At 38.1% G+C, this 22,460-nt stretch overlaps 1 protein-coding gene across 2 annotated transcripts in view; it reads left to right on the top strand.

Annotated features, from left to right (window-relative positions):
- Positions 1–694: 694 nt before the first annotated feature.
- LOC145992088 (uncharacterized) overlaps positions 695–22,460 on the top strand; it is a 38,009-nt gene continuing 16,243 nt past the window's right edge. The window contains exons 1-2 of one of the 2 annotated variants that reach the window (XM_083128309.1): positions 695–773; positions 13,132–13,616. In XM_083128309.1, the coding sequence (XP_082984435.1) occupies positions 13,149–13,616 (468 nt within the window). In that variant the 5' untranslated portion in view covers positions 695–773; positions 13,132–13,148. Of the gene's footprint in view, positions 774–1,474; positions 1,563–13,131; positions 13,617–22,460 lie in introns of those variants that run through there. The other variant, XM_083128310.1, reaches the window with a different exon arrangement.

Here is a 22,460-nt window from a genome sequence, read left to right as displayed (position 1 = left end):
ATTGGAAAGCATTCCGAAATCAATACGTAAAACTAAAACTACATTCTGGAATAGAGAGTATGGAAAAATATTGTTCTGTGAACACGTGTGATGTTTATGGAGAAAAATTCGCGAGGCGAGTTTTGAAACAGGGTCTGTGGTTACATATTCAAAAGACAATCGAACAAAAGGCACAAGCCCTAATCGCCGCCACATCTATATCTTGAATCGAATTTTTGTATTTCAGGAGCACATACAGAAAATTGTGGGGCTCCAACACCTCCCCCTTTCCCGCATTTGGGTTGTTTAGGAGGATGGGATCTCTACACCACTGCACGACCGGCCAGAAGCAAGATTTCAACAGCGTGCGTTAGGGGTGCGCGAGACATTTTTTTCTTTTTGGTCGGGAAAGGAAATTTTTTTAATCCCGACATTCGGGACGGGAAAAATCCGTCATTTCCCAACAAAGTCGGGAAATTTTCGGGACGGGAAATGTTCGAAATTCTCCGAAGCTCTGAAAATTTCGAATTCTACACGTCATTTTCAACTTAAGTGAATGTTTTTGCATTTCTGGAATAAAAGCAAACAATTTCCGATAAGTTCCAGACACTTGCAATGCAGAAAACGTCGAGATTTAACAACTTTTTAAAATGACCACTCGGTATTTCCCGACTGCTCGGGATCCCGCACACCCCTAGCGTGCGTTCTAGGGAGACGTATGGCGTATGATGATGATCTGTGGCGTGCATCTGCTGCATATAATCTGTGACTGTGATGTTTACATTTTTAAGAACGTAAGTCTGTTTGCATTAAAGACGTAATATCGAATATATATGTTAGATGTTATTGTACCAACAGGAGGTAAGAATTTACAATATAGAGAAAGTCTCCAATTTCTTTAATTTTCGGTATACTAACTAATTTTGGCCTCCTAATCACGAATCTGTTGTGAAAAACCGGGGGTCACGTCTGGAAATTGTACATTTTGATGAAAAATTGTTCGTTAGCGCCAAAAACCATCCACGGGTAGCCCCACAAACCATTGACATTAGCCCCAAAAACCATCGAGGGGTAGCCCCACAAACCATCCACGGGTAGCCCCACAAACCATTGACGTTAGCCTCAAAAACCATCCACGGGTAGCCCCACGAACCATTCACACGAGGTTAGGTTAGGCCTGTTAGGTTAGGTTCCATTAGCATTCATTTCACCCCTAAATTCATAGAAAAAATAGGGATCGTACTAGAATTGAACATCATAAATCATGTTCTTGTAAAACAACGGCGTGGTTGGACACAATGACAGGAGATTACATTTTTGTTCGTAAAACTATGCATATACACCTATATATAAAAAAATTCAATCGGCTTTTTTTCAAATTTTCAGACGTGACCCCCGGTTTTTTTTCAACAGATTCGTGATTAGGAGTTCAAAATTAGTTAGTATACCGAAAATTAACAAAAGTGGAGACTTTCTCTATATTGTAAATTCGCTCCCAACAGGATGAGAGATATCGTTCAGCATTCCGAACCTCTCAAACTTTATTTATGTAAACACACAAACAAAAACAAAAATAGTGCAAGGTAAAATTTCCTGAAGTCTTACATTATGGTTAAATTCATGGAACATTCTGTATTCTAGATTATAATTTTGGTAAAATTTTCGTATCCCCAAAACGTATTTCTTCAATTTTACAGGAGAAAGTACTTACCGAAATGGGTTTATTTATACTTTAGGAAGGTCTTGGAAGTTTGTTTTCACCTCGTTGAAATTTTTTTGCCGGTAAATCATGTAATTTTCGACATTAATGTCACTCCAATGCACGAAAGCTGTTCCCTTGATGTCCGTCTACTACGTGAACCAAATATTTGCGAGCGTTTCATGACATAACAACCGGTCAGTGTTTCCAAATACGCGGTTTTGTAACTGTGTAACAGTTCTAGAACGTAAATAAACGTGAGTTACTGTTCATCATTTCTGATTACGAACTTGCGACAACATGACGTGCACAGGATCAGTGGCGTGCTCAATGTGAGGTTGATGGGGGCTATAAACACCCCTTTCGCCCAGTATCTCTAAGGCTATTTATGAATGGTTCGTGAGCTATTTATGTATGGTTCGTGTGGCTATCCGTGAATGGTTCGTCGGGCTATCTGTGAATGGTTCATGGGGCTATCCGTGAATGGTTCGTGGGGCTATCCATGAATGGTTCGTGGGACTATCCGTGAATGGTTTGTGGGGCTATTTATGAATGGTTCGTGGGGCTATCCATGAATGGTTCGTGGGGCTATCCGTGAATGGTTCGTGGGGCTATCCGTGAATGGTTCGTGGGGCTAGCGCCAATGGTTCGTGGGGCTATCCGAGAATGGTGTGTGGGGCTACGAATATTTTTTTCGAAACCAATTTTTAACTATTGAAACCTTTGCGTGGCCCTACTAACCTATCCACGTGCCAATGGTTCGTGGGGCTAGCGCCAATGGTTTGTGGGGCTAGTGCCAATGGTTCGTGGGGCTATCTTTTTCACTATTCAAACCTTTGCGTGGCCCTACTAACCTATCCACGCGCCAATGGTTCGTGGGGCTATCTTTTTCACTATTGAAACCTTTGCGTGGCCCTACTAACCTATCCACGCGCCAATGGTTCGTGGGGCTATCGTTTTCACTATTGAAACCTTTGCGTGGCCCTACTAACCTATCCACGCGCCAATGGTTCGTGGGGCTATCTTTTTCACTATTGAAACCTTTGCGTGGCGTACTAACCTATCCACGTGCCAATGGTTCGTGGGGCTAGCGCCAATGGTTCGTGGGGCTATCTTTTTCACTATTGAAACCTTTACGTGGCCCTACTAACCTATCCACGTGCCAATGGTTCGTGGGGCTAGCGCCAATGGTTCGTGGGGCTAGCGCCAATGGTTCGTGGGGCTAGCGCCAATGGTTCGTGGGGCTAGCGCCAATGATTCGCAATTATTTCCAATTTCACACTTTGCACATTCCTTTCCTCTCTTCACCACCCCGTGTGCAACCAAAAACTCCACCGGATCCTCAACACCTGGCACCAATTTCACAACACACCCACCACACGACACCTATAACTTCCGAGTTTCGTCAATTTTTGACATTCGTACTTACGTATTCTCCATACTAGTACCTAGATATTTTGCTATGAAGAAGGTCGCAACACTGCATAACCACTGATCATGGACTACGCTAGTCAAGATTTCTCCGCCATATCGCGTGTAACGCAAGCAAAAGCGAAGAAAATAAAAATACTCCATATTTCGAAAATTGAGATTATTTGCCTGCAAAAAACGAAACGCGAAATAGAATCCTTACGAATGCAGAATATGTAAGTATCAATGTGAAAAATACGAAAATAAGGGAATTAGAGACGTTTGGTGGTTACCGAAATTTTAATATAATTTTTAATGTACTGTAGTTGGCTGTTAATTGTCAGTTGGTTAGGTTTAACAATAAATATGCTGTCGATGATGAACAAATTTGCCAGAATGCCTCCTATGAAAGCAAGGTGGCCAAATTTTTTAACCAACAAACCGGTACATATATTTGGAGCGAATTTACAATATAGAGAAAGTCTCCAATTTTGTTAATTTTCGGTATACTATCTGATTTTGACCTCCTAATCACGAATCTGTTGAAAAGAACCAGGGGTCACGTCTGAAAATTTGAAAAAGAGCCGATTGAATTTTTTTTTATATATAAATGTATATGCGTAGTTTTACGAACAAAAATGTAATCTCCTGTCATTGTGTCCAACCACGCCGTTGTTTTACAAGAAAATGATTTATGATGTTCAATTCTAGTACGATCCCTATTTTTTTCGATGAATTTAGGGGTGAAATGAGTGCTAATGGAACCTAACCTAACAGGCCTAACCTAACCTCGTGTGAATGGTTCGTGGGGCTACCCGTGGATGGTTCTTGGGGCTAACGTCAATGGTTTGTGGGGCTACCCGTGGATGGTTTTTGGGGCTAACGTCAATGGTTTGTGGGGCTACCCGTGGATGGTTTTTGGTGCTAACAAACAATTTTTCATCAAAATGTACAATTTCCAGACGTGACCCCCGGTTTTTTACAACAGATTCGTGATTAGGAGGCCAAAATTAGTTAGTATACCGAAAATTAACGAAATTGGAGACTTCCTCTAGTTATATTGTAAATTCTTACCCATATATTTTTCAGATTTTGCTGAAGGAATAACTGGAAGGCAAAATGCACACATTTTAATGTAAAAACTGTTCTGTCATAAATACTGTGTAAGTAAACATAATATAGTGATATGCACTGCACTCAAACCAAGAAGTCATTTTGGTAACACTTTACTATACAGGAGACGGATTTCTTCAAATTTACAGGAGAAAGTACTTACGCAAATCATTTTCTGTAGCGTTGTTGATGTTCGGGAATGTAGTTTCGATCCATTTTCAGGGTGGCGACAGACCTGGAAAACCTGGAAAACCGGGAAAAGTCAGGGAATTTGAGGTGTCAAAAAAAGTCAGGGAAATGTCAGGGAATTTCGTCTTGATTGACTTCGAACAGTCTTTTGACGAAAATTGTTATAACTCTGGCACTATCGGAGCAATCTACTTCGGATAACTTTTGTTTTGCAGCTAAAACATCAGCGCATGCAACGGTGTACAATTTACAACACCAGACCGAGGAAGGGGGCTTGGGGGCACGTCCCCCGAATTTTAATGGAAAAAACAAAAATCTGGAGTTTGCCCCCTCTTCTCCCGCTATTTTGGGGAGAAGGCGCAAACTTTAGTATTCTTTTCAAAGAATGGACATTTCTCAACAGAATGAAACATGTTTTATGTTCTTGGGTGCCATACAATTTGAATAATAAGCCAAAATGTGATTATTATTTTTTTACGAAATATATAAGTAATTTGCATTTTTGGAGGAAAATTGTTATAACTCGGGCACTAAGGGAGCAATCTACTTCGGATAAGTTTTGTTTTGCAGCTAAAACATCAGAGCATGCAGCGGAGTACAGTTCAGAACGCCGAACCGAGTAAAGGGGGTTTTGGGGGAGCGACTACCGAATTTCAATGGAAAAAAACAACAAAAATCTGGAGTTTACCCACTATTCTCCCGTTATTTGGAAAGAAGGTGCGAACTTTAGTATTCTTTTCAAAGAATGGACATTTCTCAACAGAATGAAACATGTTTCATGTTCTTTGGTGCCATACAAGTTGAATAATATGCCAAAATTTAATTATTTTTTTTTTACGAAAAATAAGTAATTTGCATGTTTGGAGGAAAATTGTTATAACTCGGGTACTATGGGGGCAATATACTTCGGATAAGTTTTTGTTTGCAGCTAAAACATCATAGCATGCAACCGTGTACAATTCAGAACACCGAACCGAAGAAGGGGGGGTTTGGGGGCGCAACTACCGAATTTCAATGAAAAAAACAAACATAAAAATCTGGAGTTTACCTCCTCTTCTCCCGCTATTTTGGGGAGAAGGCGCAAACGTTAGTATTCTCTTGAAAGAATGGACGTTTCCAAAGAGATTGAAACATGTTTCATGTTCTTTGGTGCCATACAAGTTGAATAATATGCCAAAATGTGATTTTTCTTTTTTTACGAAAAATAGGTAATTTGCATTTTTTGGAGGAAAATTGTTATAACTCTGGCACTACGGGAGCAATCTACTTCGGATATGTTTTGTTTTGCAGATAAAACATCAGAGCATGCAACAGTGTACAATTCAGAACGCCGAACCGAGGAAGGGGGCTTGGGGTGGTGCGACCCCCGAATTTCAATGGAAAAGACAAAAATCTGGAGTTTGCTACATTCTTTTCAAAGAATGGACATTTCTCAAGAGAATGAAACATGTTTCATGTTCTCGGGTGCCATACAAGTTGAATAATAAGCCAAAATGTGAAACTGTTTTTTACGAAAAATAGGTAATTTGCATTTTTGGAGGAAAATTGTTATAACTTTGGCACTATGGGAGCAATCTACTTCGGATAAGTTTTGTTTTGCAGCTAAAACATCAGAGCATGCAACGGTGTACAATTCAGAATGCCGAACCGAGGAAAGGGGGTTTGGGGGGAGCGACTACCGAGTTTCAATGGAAAAAAAACATAAAAATCTGGAGTTTACCCCGTCTTCTCCCACTATTTGGGAAGACGGTGCGAACTTTAGTATTCTTTTCAAAGAATGGATATTTCTCAAGAGAATGAAACATATTTCATGTTCTTTGGTGTTCGGAAATGTGGCATGGATATGTTGCGGAGGGGGGGGGGAGCTTGGCCATCAATATGCTCCAGGCTTGCTCCAGACCTGTGTCAGAGTTTCCACCCAAACATAAGAGTATGAAGGTCCAAAACGCACATTCATTTCGTAATCAGCACCATGATACCATATGGTATCATCGGGCCAGTACGACCTTACCCTGATGATACCATAATGGTTGGTATCATTGGAGGAGTAAAGGTTAAGCCTCTAAATATTATGTGGTGAAAAATGCATTGAATTATCATTTTTTCTTGTCCGTATGGGAGTAGTAAGGGAACTTGTCAACAGATTGAGGGGATAAGAGCCGGTGGCGCCATCCGATAGTTGTCGGACGTCGTAGTAAGGCATTTTGTGGGGCAAACTGAAGGAACATGGAAACAAATATGTTCCATTATACATACGATTTTTGTCGAATATCACCACCCGACAAAGTATCTCACTACACCATGCGACAGAAATTGCATGGACTGAAACATCCAACAAAAATCGCATGCATAAACAAGAAGAGCTTTAGACTGCAAATATGCTGCTGGAATTTTATTACTCTTCTGGCTCACTTCACATTATTTAATGTAGCAGTTCTTACGAAGGTTTTCTTTCATCATCCTGACGCATTACTGGTTTCGCACAAATTAACATACGTTTACAATGACATTGCACTATTCTTACATATTAAGAAGAACCCAACCAAATGGGATATATATTGAATACTATCACGAAAAAGTTAAACGTAAATCTGCATTGGTGAACGTTATAAAAATTGGCAAGTGGCATGCTCCCAACATCAAATTTACTGCAACACTAGTATTGAAATGAAATTAATGCCACTCTCTGTCCTGTCTGTTTAATCTCGTGAGAGATGGTCTTAAATTTCTCACTGAGTGAAGTTAATGTCTAATATTATGAAATAAAATACTAATAATAAATACGTAAATATTTTAGTATCATATTTACTCGAATCATTCAATCATAACAGCAAATCACTTCCTTCAAGAATTGACTTTTCTCTGCCAGCCCTGCTAAATTTTTACTTTCCATCTACTGATTTATACGAGGGGTGGCCAGAAAGTAATTTCCAATTAGTAGGTACATTGATTTTTCGCAAACGCCAAAACCGTTAAAAATTGTAATTGCTGCGAAATTATGTTTAGGAATGTGCAGTGATGTCTGGACACATTTTTCGCCCGTTCGAAATATCGAAATAATGCGAATTTGGCAAAAAAATGCGAATTGTAGGCATTTTTAGCGATTTTTTTAAAAGAAATGTCCTAAAACAACGAAAAATTCCATGAAATCCAACATCCTTGTCTTTTCTAGGCCATGTTTGTGTACAAAGAATATGCAAGTTTTCCAACATTTTACTCAAGAGTAAACTATAGAGTTATACGTACGTGAAATGATTTCGACAGCCACATTAAATCATATAACGTGCGTCCATTTCGATCTGCAGCCGAGAGATCGGGAGAAGCGTGGCGGGCAGCACTGACGGAGTTGCCGACATTTGCGGCCTGAAATGCCCGCTTATTTTTATGGACATATGCAGACATTTATATAAATATTGCAAAACGAGCACTAACCTGTGTTATAAGAGTATGGTTTTAATTTTAGTAGCTTAGTGACTGTATGTGCCGATGATTTTGACACGCCCACCTCTTGTGAAACACGGCGTAGAGGTTTGTTTGGAGAACGTTCTAACGCTGCACCAATATCATCGAGTTTTGCTTTGGTTAGAATCCGTCGTTTTTGCTTAGGTGTTTTAAAATTTAACGATACAGTTTCTCGTAATTTAAGGACAAGATGTCTAACCGTATCTCTGTGTGGAGTTGAAACGCATGGGAATTTCTGTACAAATTACCTACACACGTCTCGACACGAGTTTGTTTTCACGTAGGTACGTGTCATACATAAAAAAAATCTTTGTTCTAACGTGAATCTTGCGGCTGGCATTCCAATCGTCTCACTGACACGTCACACATACACACTACAATAACACAAACAAGTAACTGCAAGTAACCAAGAATAACACTCTTGCGCACAGTACGAAATTAACACGCTCTTGGTTTACATTGCTCGCCACTATATTTACAACTCTGTCTTCATCTAGTCGCGAAGGAACAAAAAACTCGAGCTCGGAGATTTCGGATTGCAAGGAAGCTCACGAACACTATTGACTTTTAACGGTTTCTTCTACAGCGTAATCTTGATACAGTGTTGCATATTCAAAACCTCCAAACGATCCCCATCGGCACAAAACTCTTTCAAGGATATAAACTTAAGCAGGACGTTACTGGTCAAAACTATGATTAAAATGTTTTATTATCTGTGGATCTTTACATCGTTTCTATAGCGTATTTATTTGTGTATCTAAGAGCAGAACTTGGATGAATTACAGAAGAACTTTTGCGTGTTATAACACAGGTTAGTGATCGTTTTGCAATATTTATATAAATGTCTGCATATGTCTATAAAAATAAGCGGGCATTACAGGCCGCAAATGTCGGCATCTCCGTCAGCGCCGCCCGCCACGCTTCTCCCGATCTCTCGGCTGCAGATAGAAATGAACGCACTGTATTTCCCACGATTTTTTCAACTTCTATCAAAACCATTTGCATCACAGAGCAAAGTGGCAAGGTTATAACAGGAGATTGAGTGCTTATCTACCGTCACACGGGAGCCACATCTTCATATTTGTCGCACGAGATATGTTTTGATTTACCACGCTAAGTGCGTTCTATCGGCATTTCTCGATTGAGTAATAATGGAGCTCAGTCGTTAGGGCATCTGACTACTATGCGAGAGACCCGGGGTCGATCCCCAGCGGGGGAGAACCGGGATGTTTTCCACCTATTCAAACTGCTCCGGCGCCCACCCAGCATCATACGAAGCTGGTACCTTGAGGAAACTTTGAGGGATAAAGGCAGCCAAGAGTGTGGTGCTGATCACATCATCCCCACCTTCAGCCATGATCAAGAAAGTGTGGGGCCCTAACTCCACACCAAAATTTCATTATCAAAAATCCTTCCCTTAAAATTAATAAAGGGGTATGGAAAATAACTTTCAAGATATCAAACTCTCGCGAAGAGGCATAAGCCATGTGAAATGGCAATTTGAAACAGTAGTTTAAAAACACCATGAAGGTATAATTTCAGATATTTGCCAGAAAATGCGCTAAAATGAAAATGTGAATTTTGGGAAACATTTTCGGCATAATCACCACCGTTGTTCTGGCATGTGTCGCACCATGGCACTAAATTTTGTATGCTTATGGTATATGTGTGTGACACCAAAGAGTGGAACAATCTCTACCGCAATGTAGCTGTCAAATCCTTGCCTTGCCAGAAACCTCTTCAGTTAAACAAAGAGATGAAAGTAGGTACATTCAAGGCCAGGGCTGTACAGGGAGTGGTCCAAGTTCTCTCACCTGAAGTGATGCAAAGGCCCCGTGTGTACTCAGCTCTATGGGGTTGTGCACATTCGATTGGCCTTCCGTGAATTGTCTGCACCATCGTCTGACCATCCTATCACTCACGACGTCCGGTCTGCACAACTCACACGATTGCTCTGTGCCAAATTTTGAGCGTGCAATGTAGGCTACATCGCAGTCGGTGGGAGACTGTATGAGAGCTGCAATCTTTAACCTAGAACTGTCCTAAACCGGCTACATTGCAACTGTACCAGATTACAGCTACATGCCACTTCTTCCTGCCTGTATGTGTGTGTGTCGCTCTCCGACCACTAGTGCTGCGTATAGGCACCATTGGAGCTTTTCCAGGATGCACCTCGTATATGAACTTTCAGAAGTTTTTATTATTAGAGTGTTCCTGTTTTAATGTGTTGGTTAGCTAAATCAGGTACCTATACAATGCAATTCTATAAATTCCTTGATATCCCATCGATAATGTAAGGAAATATGACACTTTCTTTTGTTTGATTCAGTTGTTTCACTTATATGCAAGAGTTAAGTTGTTTGTTTTACGGAGAAGAGAGAAGTAGCTTTATGCATTGAAAAATGAGTCCGCACTCATAGTTTTTGCAAGCAGAGGGTTCCAAACCTCAGTGGAAATATCAACATATAATACCGAGAATGTATAAGGAGACTGATAAATTACAAATTGTATTTCTTAATCAATCACTCTTATCTCATTTAGTCGTAACTTTACAATAAGCTAGTATGTTATTTTAAACTTACTGCGTATAACAAAATTCCATAGTCCTTCCTTAGCTTGTGAATTGTAATAATTTTCCAAATTCACTATTTTGCAGTTTGAATTCAAGTCATAGAGAATAGAGAAATTAAGTCAATTTAATAGAAGATAATATTCATACTTAGCAAAACCATACGTGGATCTGTATGAGTTTATTATTTCCATTTGTAAAAACATCGATTTAGTTTAGTTTGTAATTGTCAGGGGAAAAATGTAAATTTTGTCCTGGAAAACCTGGAAAAGTCAGGGAATTTCATTTCTGCTTGTTTGTAGCCACCCTGATTTTAATGCGAATGCTTGTGGTTTTCTACGAAAATCTATTTCCGACGCGCTATTGCTGCTGCTGCCATTTGCTTTCTGCACGAGAGCACAATACGCTCTCGTATTATCCGTATATGCTAAATTGAACGAAAGAAATACTAATGGAACCTAACCTAACAGGCCTAACCTAACCTAGTAGGCATACCTCGTCCCCGTGATGGTTCGTGGGGTTATCGTGAATTTTGGGGCTACCCGTGGATGGTTTGTGGGAAATAAGGAACAACACTAAGTACTCGTTAATGTAAGAAATATACATTATTTTCATTAGAAATTCATTATTTCACCTAAAGAAATGTTCCGCAATGCAGAATAGTACATTAGCAATGTAAAAAATTGCAAAATAAATCATTGTTAGGTGTCTTCAGTATAGTAAAGTAGTACCATGATTTGTTACAAGCTTTATAGGAGTATTAGAAAGTGCTTTAGAATACCGGAAATGATTGTGGGTGCAAGCTCGAAGCTTGAAGGAACTAATTGGCATGTTAAAAGTATTCGTAGAAGGAGAAATTATAATTTAAAATGTAGCTTACACGAGAAGACGTTCTTGGTCGACTTGGACACGAGTTTTTGTGGATTTTCTACGAGGCTCGAAAGGATTTTATGATTAAGACCAGATGTTGCATGATCAGATGTTTAAAGCATTTAGGGATATTTGATATAAGAGCCCTAAACCTGACGTGCCTAACCTAACAAATACAGGCCCGTATCTAGGCAGGGGGGCTGAACCATTCCCCTGGCACTGCTATCAGATACTGTGACATTAGGTAAAACTACTTTGTGTAGTTTGTTTGCAGTAAAGAGTGAAAATGTAGACAGAAGATATTATTTTGCGAAGGATAAATTCACAGAATAGGAACAGCAGCTATTACATGAATTCATCTTGTTTATGAGCCGAAGTATAAGAAGTGGCAAGTATTTAGAAAGTTCTTTCATAGAGAAGCTTCTTTATCTGTACCTTCACTGCCCCTGTTGTGGTCTCCTGTTTAGACAGAAATCTGTGACTTTGATGACATCTTCCACAGTGGCGTACGCAAGGGGGGGGTTACCGGGTTTAAACCCCCCCCTTGAGCTCTTGAAATATTATGGGAAATGCTGTAGAAAAAATTAAAAATGGCTAATTTATCACAGTCAAAGATCTGCGACAGTAATAATAATAATAATAATAATAATAATAATTTGGATTATTATTCCCATGCAGCATGAATTAAAACACAACATTCCAAACACAATCTAAGCGGCCGCAAAGTTCAATTTTGCAATTTTCTTTTGCAAAAAGTCGCGCAGTGACTCTTGCGAGAATTGTGAAAATTCCTTGCTTCGTCCTTATTTCAAACGTTCTTCCCAGTACTGATTTCACATCCCCTTGTGAACTCTCAAGTGATGCTGAGTCTACATCCACATCATTAAATAATGTCGAAGAAGTCTTTTGTGAATCACCTAGAAGGAATAAATGTGTTGGAATGTCTATAAACTTACTTTACAACGAAAACATAGACTCAGTGGAATTTAGCAACATGTATTCTCGCGCTTCATCATCACCCTGGGTGAGTTCCATAGGTAAAGGTAATGTAAATTCCCCCGTGTATATAGCACCGTGCCATGAAGTCACACATAGTGGTGTGGTGGGCCCCAAAGATTCTTGATCTCGAACTATTTTGCAGGTGATGTGATCAGCACCATGCTCCGGCAGCCTTCATCCCCCAAGGTTGCTCTCAGATACCCATAGGCTGGGTGCGGAGACAAGGCTGGATAAATTCCAACCAATTCCGGGAATCGAACCCGGATATCCCACGAAGTTGTCAGACTAGACCAGCGCGGCTCCTTGAATGAGTTTCATATTTCGATTATTTCAATAAATTTAATATATTTGCTTGTTTTTATAGATTTTCTTCACACTTAAAATGTCTCACTTATCATATACAAATAACCGTTGACTAGACAATTATTTTGAAACAAAAGAATTGTAATTTTGTTCTATTTCTTTCATAAATAGCAGCTGCATTAGTAGTAATTAAACTAATTAATTAATTATAAGAATTATTAATTAATTTAGTATTATTATTAATTAATTAAAGTATAATAAAACAATGGTAATGTGAATTTGTAGAAAGTTTTCGAGATAACACCCCCCTTGATGAAATCCTGCGTACGCTACTGATTCCACATGTGTGACAAAAGGGCAACGACTCCCAAGTTTTGGGAATGAAGCAGATTTTTATTGCTTCGGTCGGGGGTGGAATGCAAGGTAGTCACTATGATTGAATATCGTGCATTTTTCTTGTATGATATAAATATCTGTCATGGAGGCTTTCTAACTATAGTCAAATCCAATGAAACTTATTATCTTCTTTTTTTTGTAGGAATCTCATAGCTGATAATGAGTGAAAGTGACGATGACTTCCTGAGTGGATTCACTATTGTGGATGAAGTTGAAGGTGATGATGATGATGATGAAAATGAAGCACCTGTGTTTTTGGAAGAGGATGGAGAGCCTGACAGCAAGAAAATAAAATTGGATACAGACTCTGAGAGTTCATCAAAAGTATGCAATGATGAAGGTAAAGCTAAGCTTGAGAGTTCCGACACTGTTAACGAGTCCGAACACTTTCAGAAATCTAGTGATCTCAATAATGAAGAGGAAGATCCTGCATCTCTATGTGAAGAAAACTGTTTAGCTATTTCACCTTGTGCCACCAAGATAGATGACAGATCAGTTGATTTGAATGTTGATGAATGCATTGTACCAGATGTCCCTCAAGACGATGATGGTGATGAAGAAGTGATGATAGTTTATGAGGGTGAATCTAAAGTCAATCATACAGATTCATCAGGAGTATCAATTGAGGTAAATCATTTTGTATTAAAATCTTAACGATGTATGGAGTCATGCCTGTGCCTTTGTTTTTGGGTGACAGAACATTTTTCGTAGTGTCTGAATCACTTCAGGGAAAAATAATGTGTAAAATTCAAGATTTCTTTATAAACATTCATAATGTATAGAATCACCAAGAAAAACAACAACTTTTTTTGATAAGTCTTTTATATCTAATTCCATTTCACATCATTACAGATTAGTTTTTGCTTGTCAAATAAATACTTTCAGCATTGTTATAATTAGAGACCGGATGTTTAGGCACTAAAAATATATAAAATAGGCAGGCAAATAAGCACTTATAATTTTCAAAATAGGCAATAAAAAGGCAATGAAATTTAACTCAAAATAATGAAGATAGACATACAAAAAGAAATAGGTGTTTAAATAATATAAAGACTTACCTGTACATTCTTTATAGTTGCTTAAAATAAACCAGGAGCTCACCATTAGAGAGAGACAGCAGTCCAATGTTGTACTTAATAAATCACTGCAAACAGGAGTCACGTCAGCCCAAAATTTTTTATTGTATAATGGCTACACACAATAGTCTGACAAAAGAAATTGTTGGCTACTTCCAACCAGTACGCAAATTATTTAAATATACACTTTATCACTGCACACAGGGTTATTTCAGTTAAAAAATTTACACTGTATATTCCACACAGCAGTTCGAACTGAGAAACTGTTTAAATGCATTTCAAGTTTGTACTGTACGGTTTGGCAGTCTCTGAATAAGAAGCACTAATTGCGGTACAAGGTATTTCTTCAGGTGATCAACCGACAAGTTATGTCTACGATCGGACAACACATTTTTAGAATTGAAAAAGATCTTTCAACCTCCACAGATGTTACCGGAGCATACTTAAAGCACGCGAGAACATGTGGATCTAACTCAGTTTGTATATTTTCAGCTTTCAGAACTTGTTGAATTGCCCTTAATTTGTCCAAGTTCTTATTAGCTGCAATAACTCGCTAACTGTTATTTTTAAATTTCTTGGAAGGATCGGAAACTAATCCTGGGGACAGGAAATTGTATGCACAGAGTTCAGTCATGTCCCAATTTTAAAGAAAATGCCTAAAATAGGCAATATCTGGCATTTATGAAATAATATAGGCAATATCGTATGAAATAGGCAAAATTAAATTGGCTTTAAATGAAGCTAATCCCTCCCCCCTGGCCTTCGCAACATTCGTTTTCATCATATTTCTAACAGGAAAGAATAGGCATTTTGCCTAACATCCGGTCTCTAGTTATAATCTATTTTAGGAATGTTGCTTTTTAGCTGTCAATACTTGCAATTTAAATGGCTAATAATATTTCCCATACAGTTAATCCCCTCCTTTCCCCTACATATATTTTTACTTATTCCAAGAGAAAGTGGGCTACTACTGGTAGCTATCTTTACATATTTTTACAACGCTGTAATCTTGTTAATTTTCTGTTCCTTATATCCTTGTATGGAACCAATTTGGGATTGTACTTTCATACAATACCTCAAAGCACTGTAACTGGGCATTTGCCTGTAGTGTTTAATAAATAAATAAATAAGTATAGTGTAAACCAGTGGTTCTCAAACTGTGATACGCGTACCCCCAGGTGCACATGAACGACTTGAAGGGGGTACGCGATCAGCACGGAAGATTTTTGCTGCAGGTGTGTAGAGCACTTCATTGTGTCAGACTTCATAGCTTTGACACTCACCAGGAAAATAAGGCTGATTTTGTCACTGACACTCTTATATTTCTTTCATATCTTTTGAAACAAAGACTCGTTTGAAATCTATAATATACTAAATTTGGAGCTGAATCTCCGCTTGAAAGTTTCAAGTGCACAACCAGACATCAAGAAATTGTGACATACTATGCCGGTACATACTTCTCACTAGAAACTAGAAACTCGGGATTCACAATAAAAACTCCAAAATTGTGCTTTACAGTTTGTTTACAAACTTATTTTTGTTCTTTACTTTTTTCAACAATTCTGGAACAAATATGCATATAAGAGTTATAAAGTTGTTTATGTACTTCTTAGCATACATGTGTTTCACATAATTAATCATGAAGATTGTAAACGTAAGAGCGCCCAATAAAATAATAAACGTAGGATTCTAATGTTTATTTTTTTGCCATCTTTCCACATACAGCCCCAATGCTATTTTGCTCTGTTGCAGATGCAAGCCTCCTGCAGATAAGAAACGCCCCACCAATCAAGCAGCCAAAAAGTCCCTAAATCCCACTATTCCGATAAACATATGATGGGGTACATTAGACGTTTTGTTACGACTTAAGGGTACAATGAGAAAAAGTTTGAGAACCACTGGTGTATACTAAGGTTTGGCGAATGCGAATAACACTTTCAATCCGATATTCGAATATCGCATCCAGAATTCGGAATTGAGATATTGCATCCAAGTTTCTGAATTGGAATAATTGCATTAGGGATTTGGGACTAAGATGTTGCATCCATACTCGGGATTCGAATATCGCATCCATCGCGATCTGGATATTTCATCCAGGATCAGGATTTGGACAGCATCTAAGGATTTGTGATCCAGACAGTTCATCCATGATTCGGGATTTGGATATTTTATTCTGGATTCGCATATTGCATTCAGGGTATGGATTCGGATATTGCATCCATGATTCGAGATTAAGATATCGCATTCGAGATTCTGATATCGCATACAGGATTCGAGATTCAGAAATCGCATCCAGGATTCAGAATTTGAATATTGCATCCAGGATTCGGGATTCTGATATTGCAATCGAGATTTGGATATCGCATCCAGAGTTAGGGATTTGGATATAGTACCCAGAATTCGGTTATCGAATCCAAGATTCAGGATTTCGATATTGACCTCGGGATTCGGATGTCAGATCCACAATTTGTGATTCCAGAGGACTTGTGCTGTGTACAGTCAAGGAAAGAAAATACTTCCCCCATAGAGCTACCAGTAGTCTAAAGGGGGAAGTGCAGGCCCTCGTGGCGGAGTGGTTAGCACATCGCGCTACGATGCTAGGGGTCCGGGGTTCGAATCCCGGCCTGGGTATGGATGTTTGTGAGTAGCCATTCATCAATTTCATCATGTCATCACTCGTCCTCATCTTCGCAAATTAGCCAAAAGTGGCACAAAAAACGAAGTAAAATAAAGCAAATGAATCAATCAATCATGGGGGAGTGTTTCTTTTAACGACTGCACATACGTGATGCGGCTGATTGCAGACTAATAACTATGGCAGCCATGTTAATATTGAAGCTGGATATGTACAGGAGAGAAATTGTACATCCGCGGTCTTCTCCAAGGAAACTATTACAGCACTAAGTTCCAGAGAGTGCAGAAATCCTTGTCAAAATTAGCATAAACTGTTTGTGAATTGAAGCGAGAATTCTCAAGCGCATGTCAAACCACCGAGATGTTACCACCGTCCTTCCAAACGCAAGGCCACAGTGCCAGTAACACACCTCACGTGTTCGTTGATTCGATTCTGTTCTTGATTCAGCCCGACCTTCCAGCTTCATTGTTTCTTTGCTGTACGTGTTTACAATGAAACTAGCTGGTGCACATCGTGTGAAGTTGTTCTAGCCTTGGCATTTGAGTGTGCATTATTGCACGGCACTCTTCACTTCGCTGATTGGTTAAATGGCTGCCGAGTTTTTGTCTTCGTCTTGATTTATCTTCGCTCCGGTACTCGTATGATCATACCAGCAGAAGTGCGTGGCAGCTATCTATATGAAATTGATTTCCAGTGGTGTGTTTTTTGAGCAATTGATTTCCAATGGTGTGTTTTTTGAGCATTAGGAACTCATTAAGTCAAGGTTACCGACATCAATACATATTTTGTACTGACAAAAGACTCGGCACCATCTCGTCTTGTCTCGTAGAAGTCGGTCTGGTTCTCGGTCTCGTTTGTTCATTCATCTATTTCCTTTAACCTAGAAAAGCGTCGCCAAGTACAAACAAATTATTCACACGTCTCTTATTCATCTAACCCCTTAATCATCTATGAAGTAATTTACTACACAGTGCTGAGAACATACAATGAAGCTCTTAGTTAAGTTTGTTTTGTATCTTTTTTTAAAAAAAATACTAAGCAATAAATTAACAATAAGTGCAAAAAAGTATATGCTTGCGAAGGGGAGTTGTGATGTGTTTGTGTGTGTCTTGTGTAGTAGTTGTGCTGTCTAATGTGTTTGTGTTAGTCTTGTGTAGTAATTGTGCTGTCTAATGTGTTTGTGTTTGTCTTCTGTAGTAGTTCCTCCATTCATATTGGGGGTTAGGCGTAGAGCTGACAACTCTGCACTGTAAAAAGCCATGTCAAGAATCAACAATATAAGGCCATGGATGTTCCCAAGGTAAAATATTCCGGAGGTAAAATAGTCCCCCGTTCGGATCTCCGGGTGGGGACTACTTTGGGAGGTCCCTGGACTAAGGATAAGATCTATGTTAGGAATAAGAATATTAAATTAGGCACCTGGAATGTTCTGAGCCTTTACCGGCCTGGGGCATTTCAGTGTACAGTTAATGAGATAGTTAAGTATAAATTAGATGTAGTAGCTGTCCAGGAAGTTAGGTGGCCAGGAGAAGGGAATTGTAAAACTAAAAATTATACTTTTTTCTATGGTGGTACTGAAAATCATAATTTTAGAACAGGCTTTTTCATAAATAATAGAATTATCTCGGCTCTTAAAACAGTAGAATTTATTAATGATAGGATATCATATGCAGTTTTACAGGGTAGGTGGTGTAAAATTATTTTAATAAACATACATGCACCAACGGAAGATAAAGATGATAATACTAAAGATGATTTTTATACAGTTAGAACAGGTCTTTGATAAATTTTCTCAGTATGATATGAAAATTCTGTTAGGTGACTGTAATGCACAGATTGGCAAAGAAGAGACATTTAAACCCACGATTGGTAAATAAAGTCTTCATGAATTAAGTAATGATAATGGTATAAGATTGATTACTTTTGCAACCTCAAAGAATTTAATCGTGAAAAGTACCACTTTTAAACATAAAGATATCCATAAATATACCTGGTCTTCTCCAGATGGTAAAACTCATAATCAGATAGATCATATTCTCATTGATAAGAGAAGGCATACTAGTATAATTGACGTTCGTACACATAGAGGTGCTGACTGTGCCAGTGACCATTATTTAGTAATTGCTAAATTAAAAGAAAGACTCTCAGTGATAAATCATAAGCAACAAAATCTAAAAGTTCTAAAATTTGATACAGGAAAGTTTACTGATGAAAGAATTAAGAAAGATTACCAAATTAAACTGTCAAATAGATTTGATGTTATGCAGGATTTAAATAATGATGAAAATATAAATGAAACAGACGTAAATAAGAATTGGGAGCACATACGTAATGCAATAGAATCAGCAGCTAAAGAAAGTATAGGATACCATAAACCGAGAAAAAGTAAGCCATGGTTTGATAATGAATGTCATAATCAGCAAAAATAAAAATAGCAGAAATTTATATAAAGGTGTAAATGAGTTTAGAAAGGGGTGGCAACCTAAAGTAAACTTGATAAAAGATAAAGACGGTGATTTTCTTGCTGACCCAAGCGATATTCTAAATAGATGGAAGAACTACTTTAATGACCTTTTAAATGTCCATGTAGGAGATAAATCAGAAGTGAATGAAGTACACACAGCAGAACCTTTAGTTCCAGAACCTAACTTGAGTGAAGTTAAAGATGCTATTAAAAGGCTAAAGAATAACAAAGCACCTGGCATTGATTTAATACCAGCTGAGTTAATTAAATATGGTGGAAATTCATTAATATGTCAAATTCATAAATTAATTTGTTTAATATGGAATAAAGAAGAAATCCCTCAACAGTGGAAAGAATCCATAATTGTTCCTGTGTTTAAAAAAGGTGATAAAATGAACTGCAATAATTACCGTGGAATTTCTTTACTCTCAACAACATATAAAATATTATCTAACATTCTTTTAACAAGACTAACCCCATATGCTAATGAAATTATAGGTGATTATCAATGTGGATTTAAACGCAATAGATCAACTACAGATCAAATTTTTCACATCAGACAGACACTTGAAAAAAAGTGGGAATATAATCAAAATGTCAATCAGCTATTCATTGATTTCAAAAAAGCATATGATTCGGTCAAAAGAGATAAATTTTATAATATATTAGTAGAGTTTGGAATACCTAAGAAGCTTGTTAGTATGATAAAAATATGCACCAGTGAAACAGAAAGTAAAATTCGTGTGGGTATTAATATGTCTGACAAATTTACAATTCATGATGGGTTAAAACAAGGAGATGCATTATCTCCATTGCTCTTTAATTTTGCCTTAGAATATGCTGTTAGGAAGGTAAACGAAACTAAAGAAGGACTAAAATTAAATGGTGTGACTCAGTTGATGTAGACTTACTGGGGGATGATGTGAATACAATTAAGAATAATGCTAAAATATTTTTCAAAACTGCTAAAGAGATAGGTTTGGAAGTTAACAAAGAGAAAACTAAATATATGCTTACAGGCCGAAACCAAGTGTTAGGTAATAATCAAAATATAATTATTGATAACAACTCGTTTCAAACAGTTTCCAAATTCAAATACTTAGGAGTAATATTAACAAATGAAAATTATATTAAAGAGGAAATAAAAAGTAGGCTTATTCAGGAAATGCATGTTACTTCTCTCTTCATAAACTTTTGTCTTCTCGTTTAATATCTAAGAAACTAAAAGTTAAAATATACAAAACCGTAATTTTGCCTGTAGTATTATATGGATGTGAAACTTGGTCCCTTACATTGAAAGAGGAACATAAATTGAGAGTATTTGAAAATAAGATCCTTAGGAAAATCTTTGGACCTAAAAGGGATGAGGAGACAGGTGAGTGGAGAAGGTTACATAATTTGTATTCATGTCCAGATATTATTAGAATGATTAAATCAAGAAGACTTAGGTGGGCCGGCCATGTGGCACGAATGGGAGAGGAAAGAGGAGTTTACAGGATTCTTGTTGGGAAACCTGATGGTAAGAGACCAGTAGGAAGGCCAAGACGAAGATGGAGGGACAACGTCGAGATGGACCTAAGGGAAATCGGTAGGATGGAAAAGAGTATATAGATCTTGCTCAAGATAGGGACAGATGGAAGGCCTGTGTTGCTGCAGCCATGAACCTTCGGGTTTAAGAAGGCTAGAGAGTTAGTTAAGAGAAAGTGGGAAATTTTGTCAACTGTCTTAGTGTGGACAGTCTGAGCAGACATTTGTAACTTTGTAATAAAAACTTTTTTTAAATTCAATTTTACCTAGTCATAAATATTAGTAAATGTATATTCATTTCTTTATGTATTCGTTCAGAGGCCCAAGATAATCTCACGTGACTTTAAAGATGTCATGTTTGTTTCAGAATGTAGAATTTAGGGGTAGAATGTTAGAATGTGCAGAAACATACGCTAGTGTGTTGCTTCAGGCACTTTGAAAATTTTTGCAAATGACTCCACATCTGTCTTTCATCCATGCTTCTTTTCACTTCATACAAAACATTTTTTACACCTTAGTAACTTTTTCTAATAATGAATTTTTGAATTTCTGAATATTGTTTGCTACACAGAGGAAATTTTAAAATTAATGTTTATTGTGGTTTGGTTCATCACCAGATCTCCGGCCGGGCACCATTCACATCCAAACACACTTGCAATCTTCGTTTGAATCCAAGAATTGCATACTGATGGTTCTCGTCCGGAATGTTGTGAATCACATCACGTATCTTGAACTTCAGGTTGTCAAGATCTGTTGGAACACGAATTCATGATGAAAGTTGTGCAAATTACTCACAATTATAATATTAAAAAATATATTAAAACTTACGTTTTGTGAGTATCTATACTGCTTCTGCTACGTTTCGGGACGCAACTGCTCCCTTCTTCAGGCTGTTCACTTTTAGGTTATACTCAATTCATAACCGCGTCGACCTTTTATTAGGTATAGGATATGGGATTGGTTAGGTGTGTGTGGTTAAAGGTTGTAAGGGAAGAGAGAATAAATTAAACAGAGACGATGGGAATATCGACGAGATGTGGGGGAAAATGTTCAAAAAGTGGGATGGGAAAGAATACATAAAAATAGGTTTTAACGTAACCCCGGAAGTAGCACGCCAAGCTCAAATGGAAGAGGAATTCTCACTTGACTTTGCGTGAAATGGAAAAGAGGGAGGGAAGGATGAAAGACTGGAGGGGAAGGAAAGGGGAGGCGCCCGGCCTCACGCTCTACGAGGAAAACTTGAAGTATTGCAATTGCAGCACACGCGGGCCGTGGCTATTTAGTTTTAAAGTTTTAACGTTTCAAGGAGAGTTTTAATCGGGAAAACAGCATGGTAAAATGGACACACACCTGTTTTGGGTGTTAAGTATGTACTGTTTAACCACACACACCTAACCAATCCCATATCCTATACCTAATAAAAGGTCGACGCGGTTATGAATTGAGTATAACCTAAAAGTGAACAGCCTGAAGAAGGGAGCAGTTGCGTCCCGAAACGTAGCAGAAGCAGTATAGATACTCACAAAACGTAAGTTTTTAATATATTTTTTAATATGTAGGTGTTTTTCCAAACATTCTTTGGAACCTTCTCCACACTCGACAAATCATATCACCCACTGAGCTTTTTCCTGATCGACTCCATCTTGCGATCACGTGATCACCTACACACACGTCATTCAGCAGTGTGAGGAACACAAAATTTAAAATTTTCCTCTATAAAAAAAACAATATTTTGTTGTAATAAACCTATTAGGTACCAGTTTGGTATG

The sequence above is a fragment of the Lepisma saccharinum genome, chromosome 9 (genome assembly GCF_977018435.1).
Source record: "Lepisma saccharinum chromosome 9, izLepSacc3.1, whole genome shotgun sequence".
In the NCBI taxonomy this organism is placed as follows: Eukaryota; Metazoa; Arthropoda; class Insecta; order Zygentoma; family Lepismatidae; genus Lepisma; species Lepisma saccharinum.
Note: the sequence above shows the minus strand (reverse complement) of the source record. Positions and strands in the feature narration are given on the sequence as shown.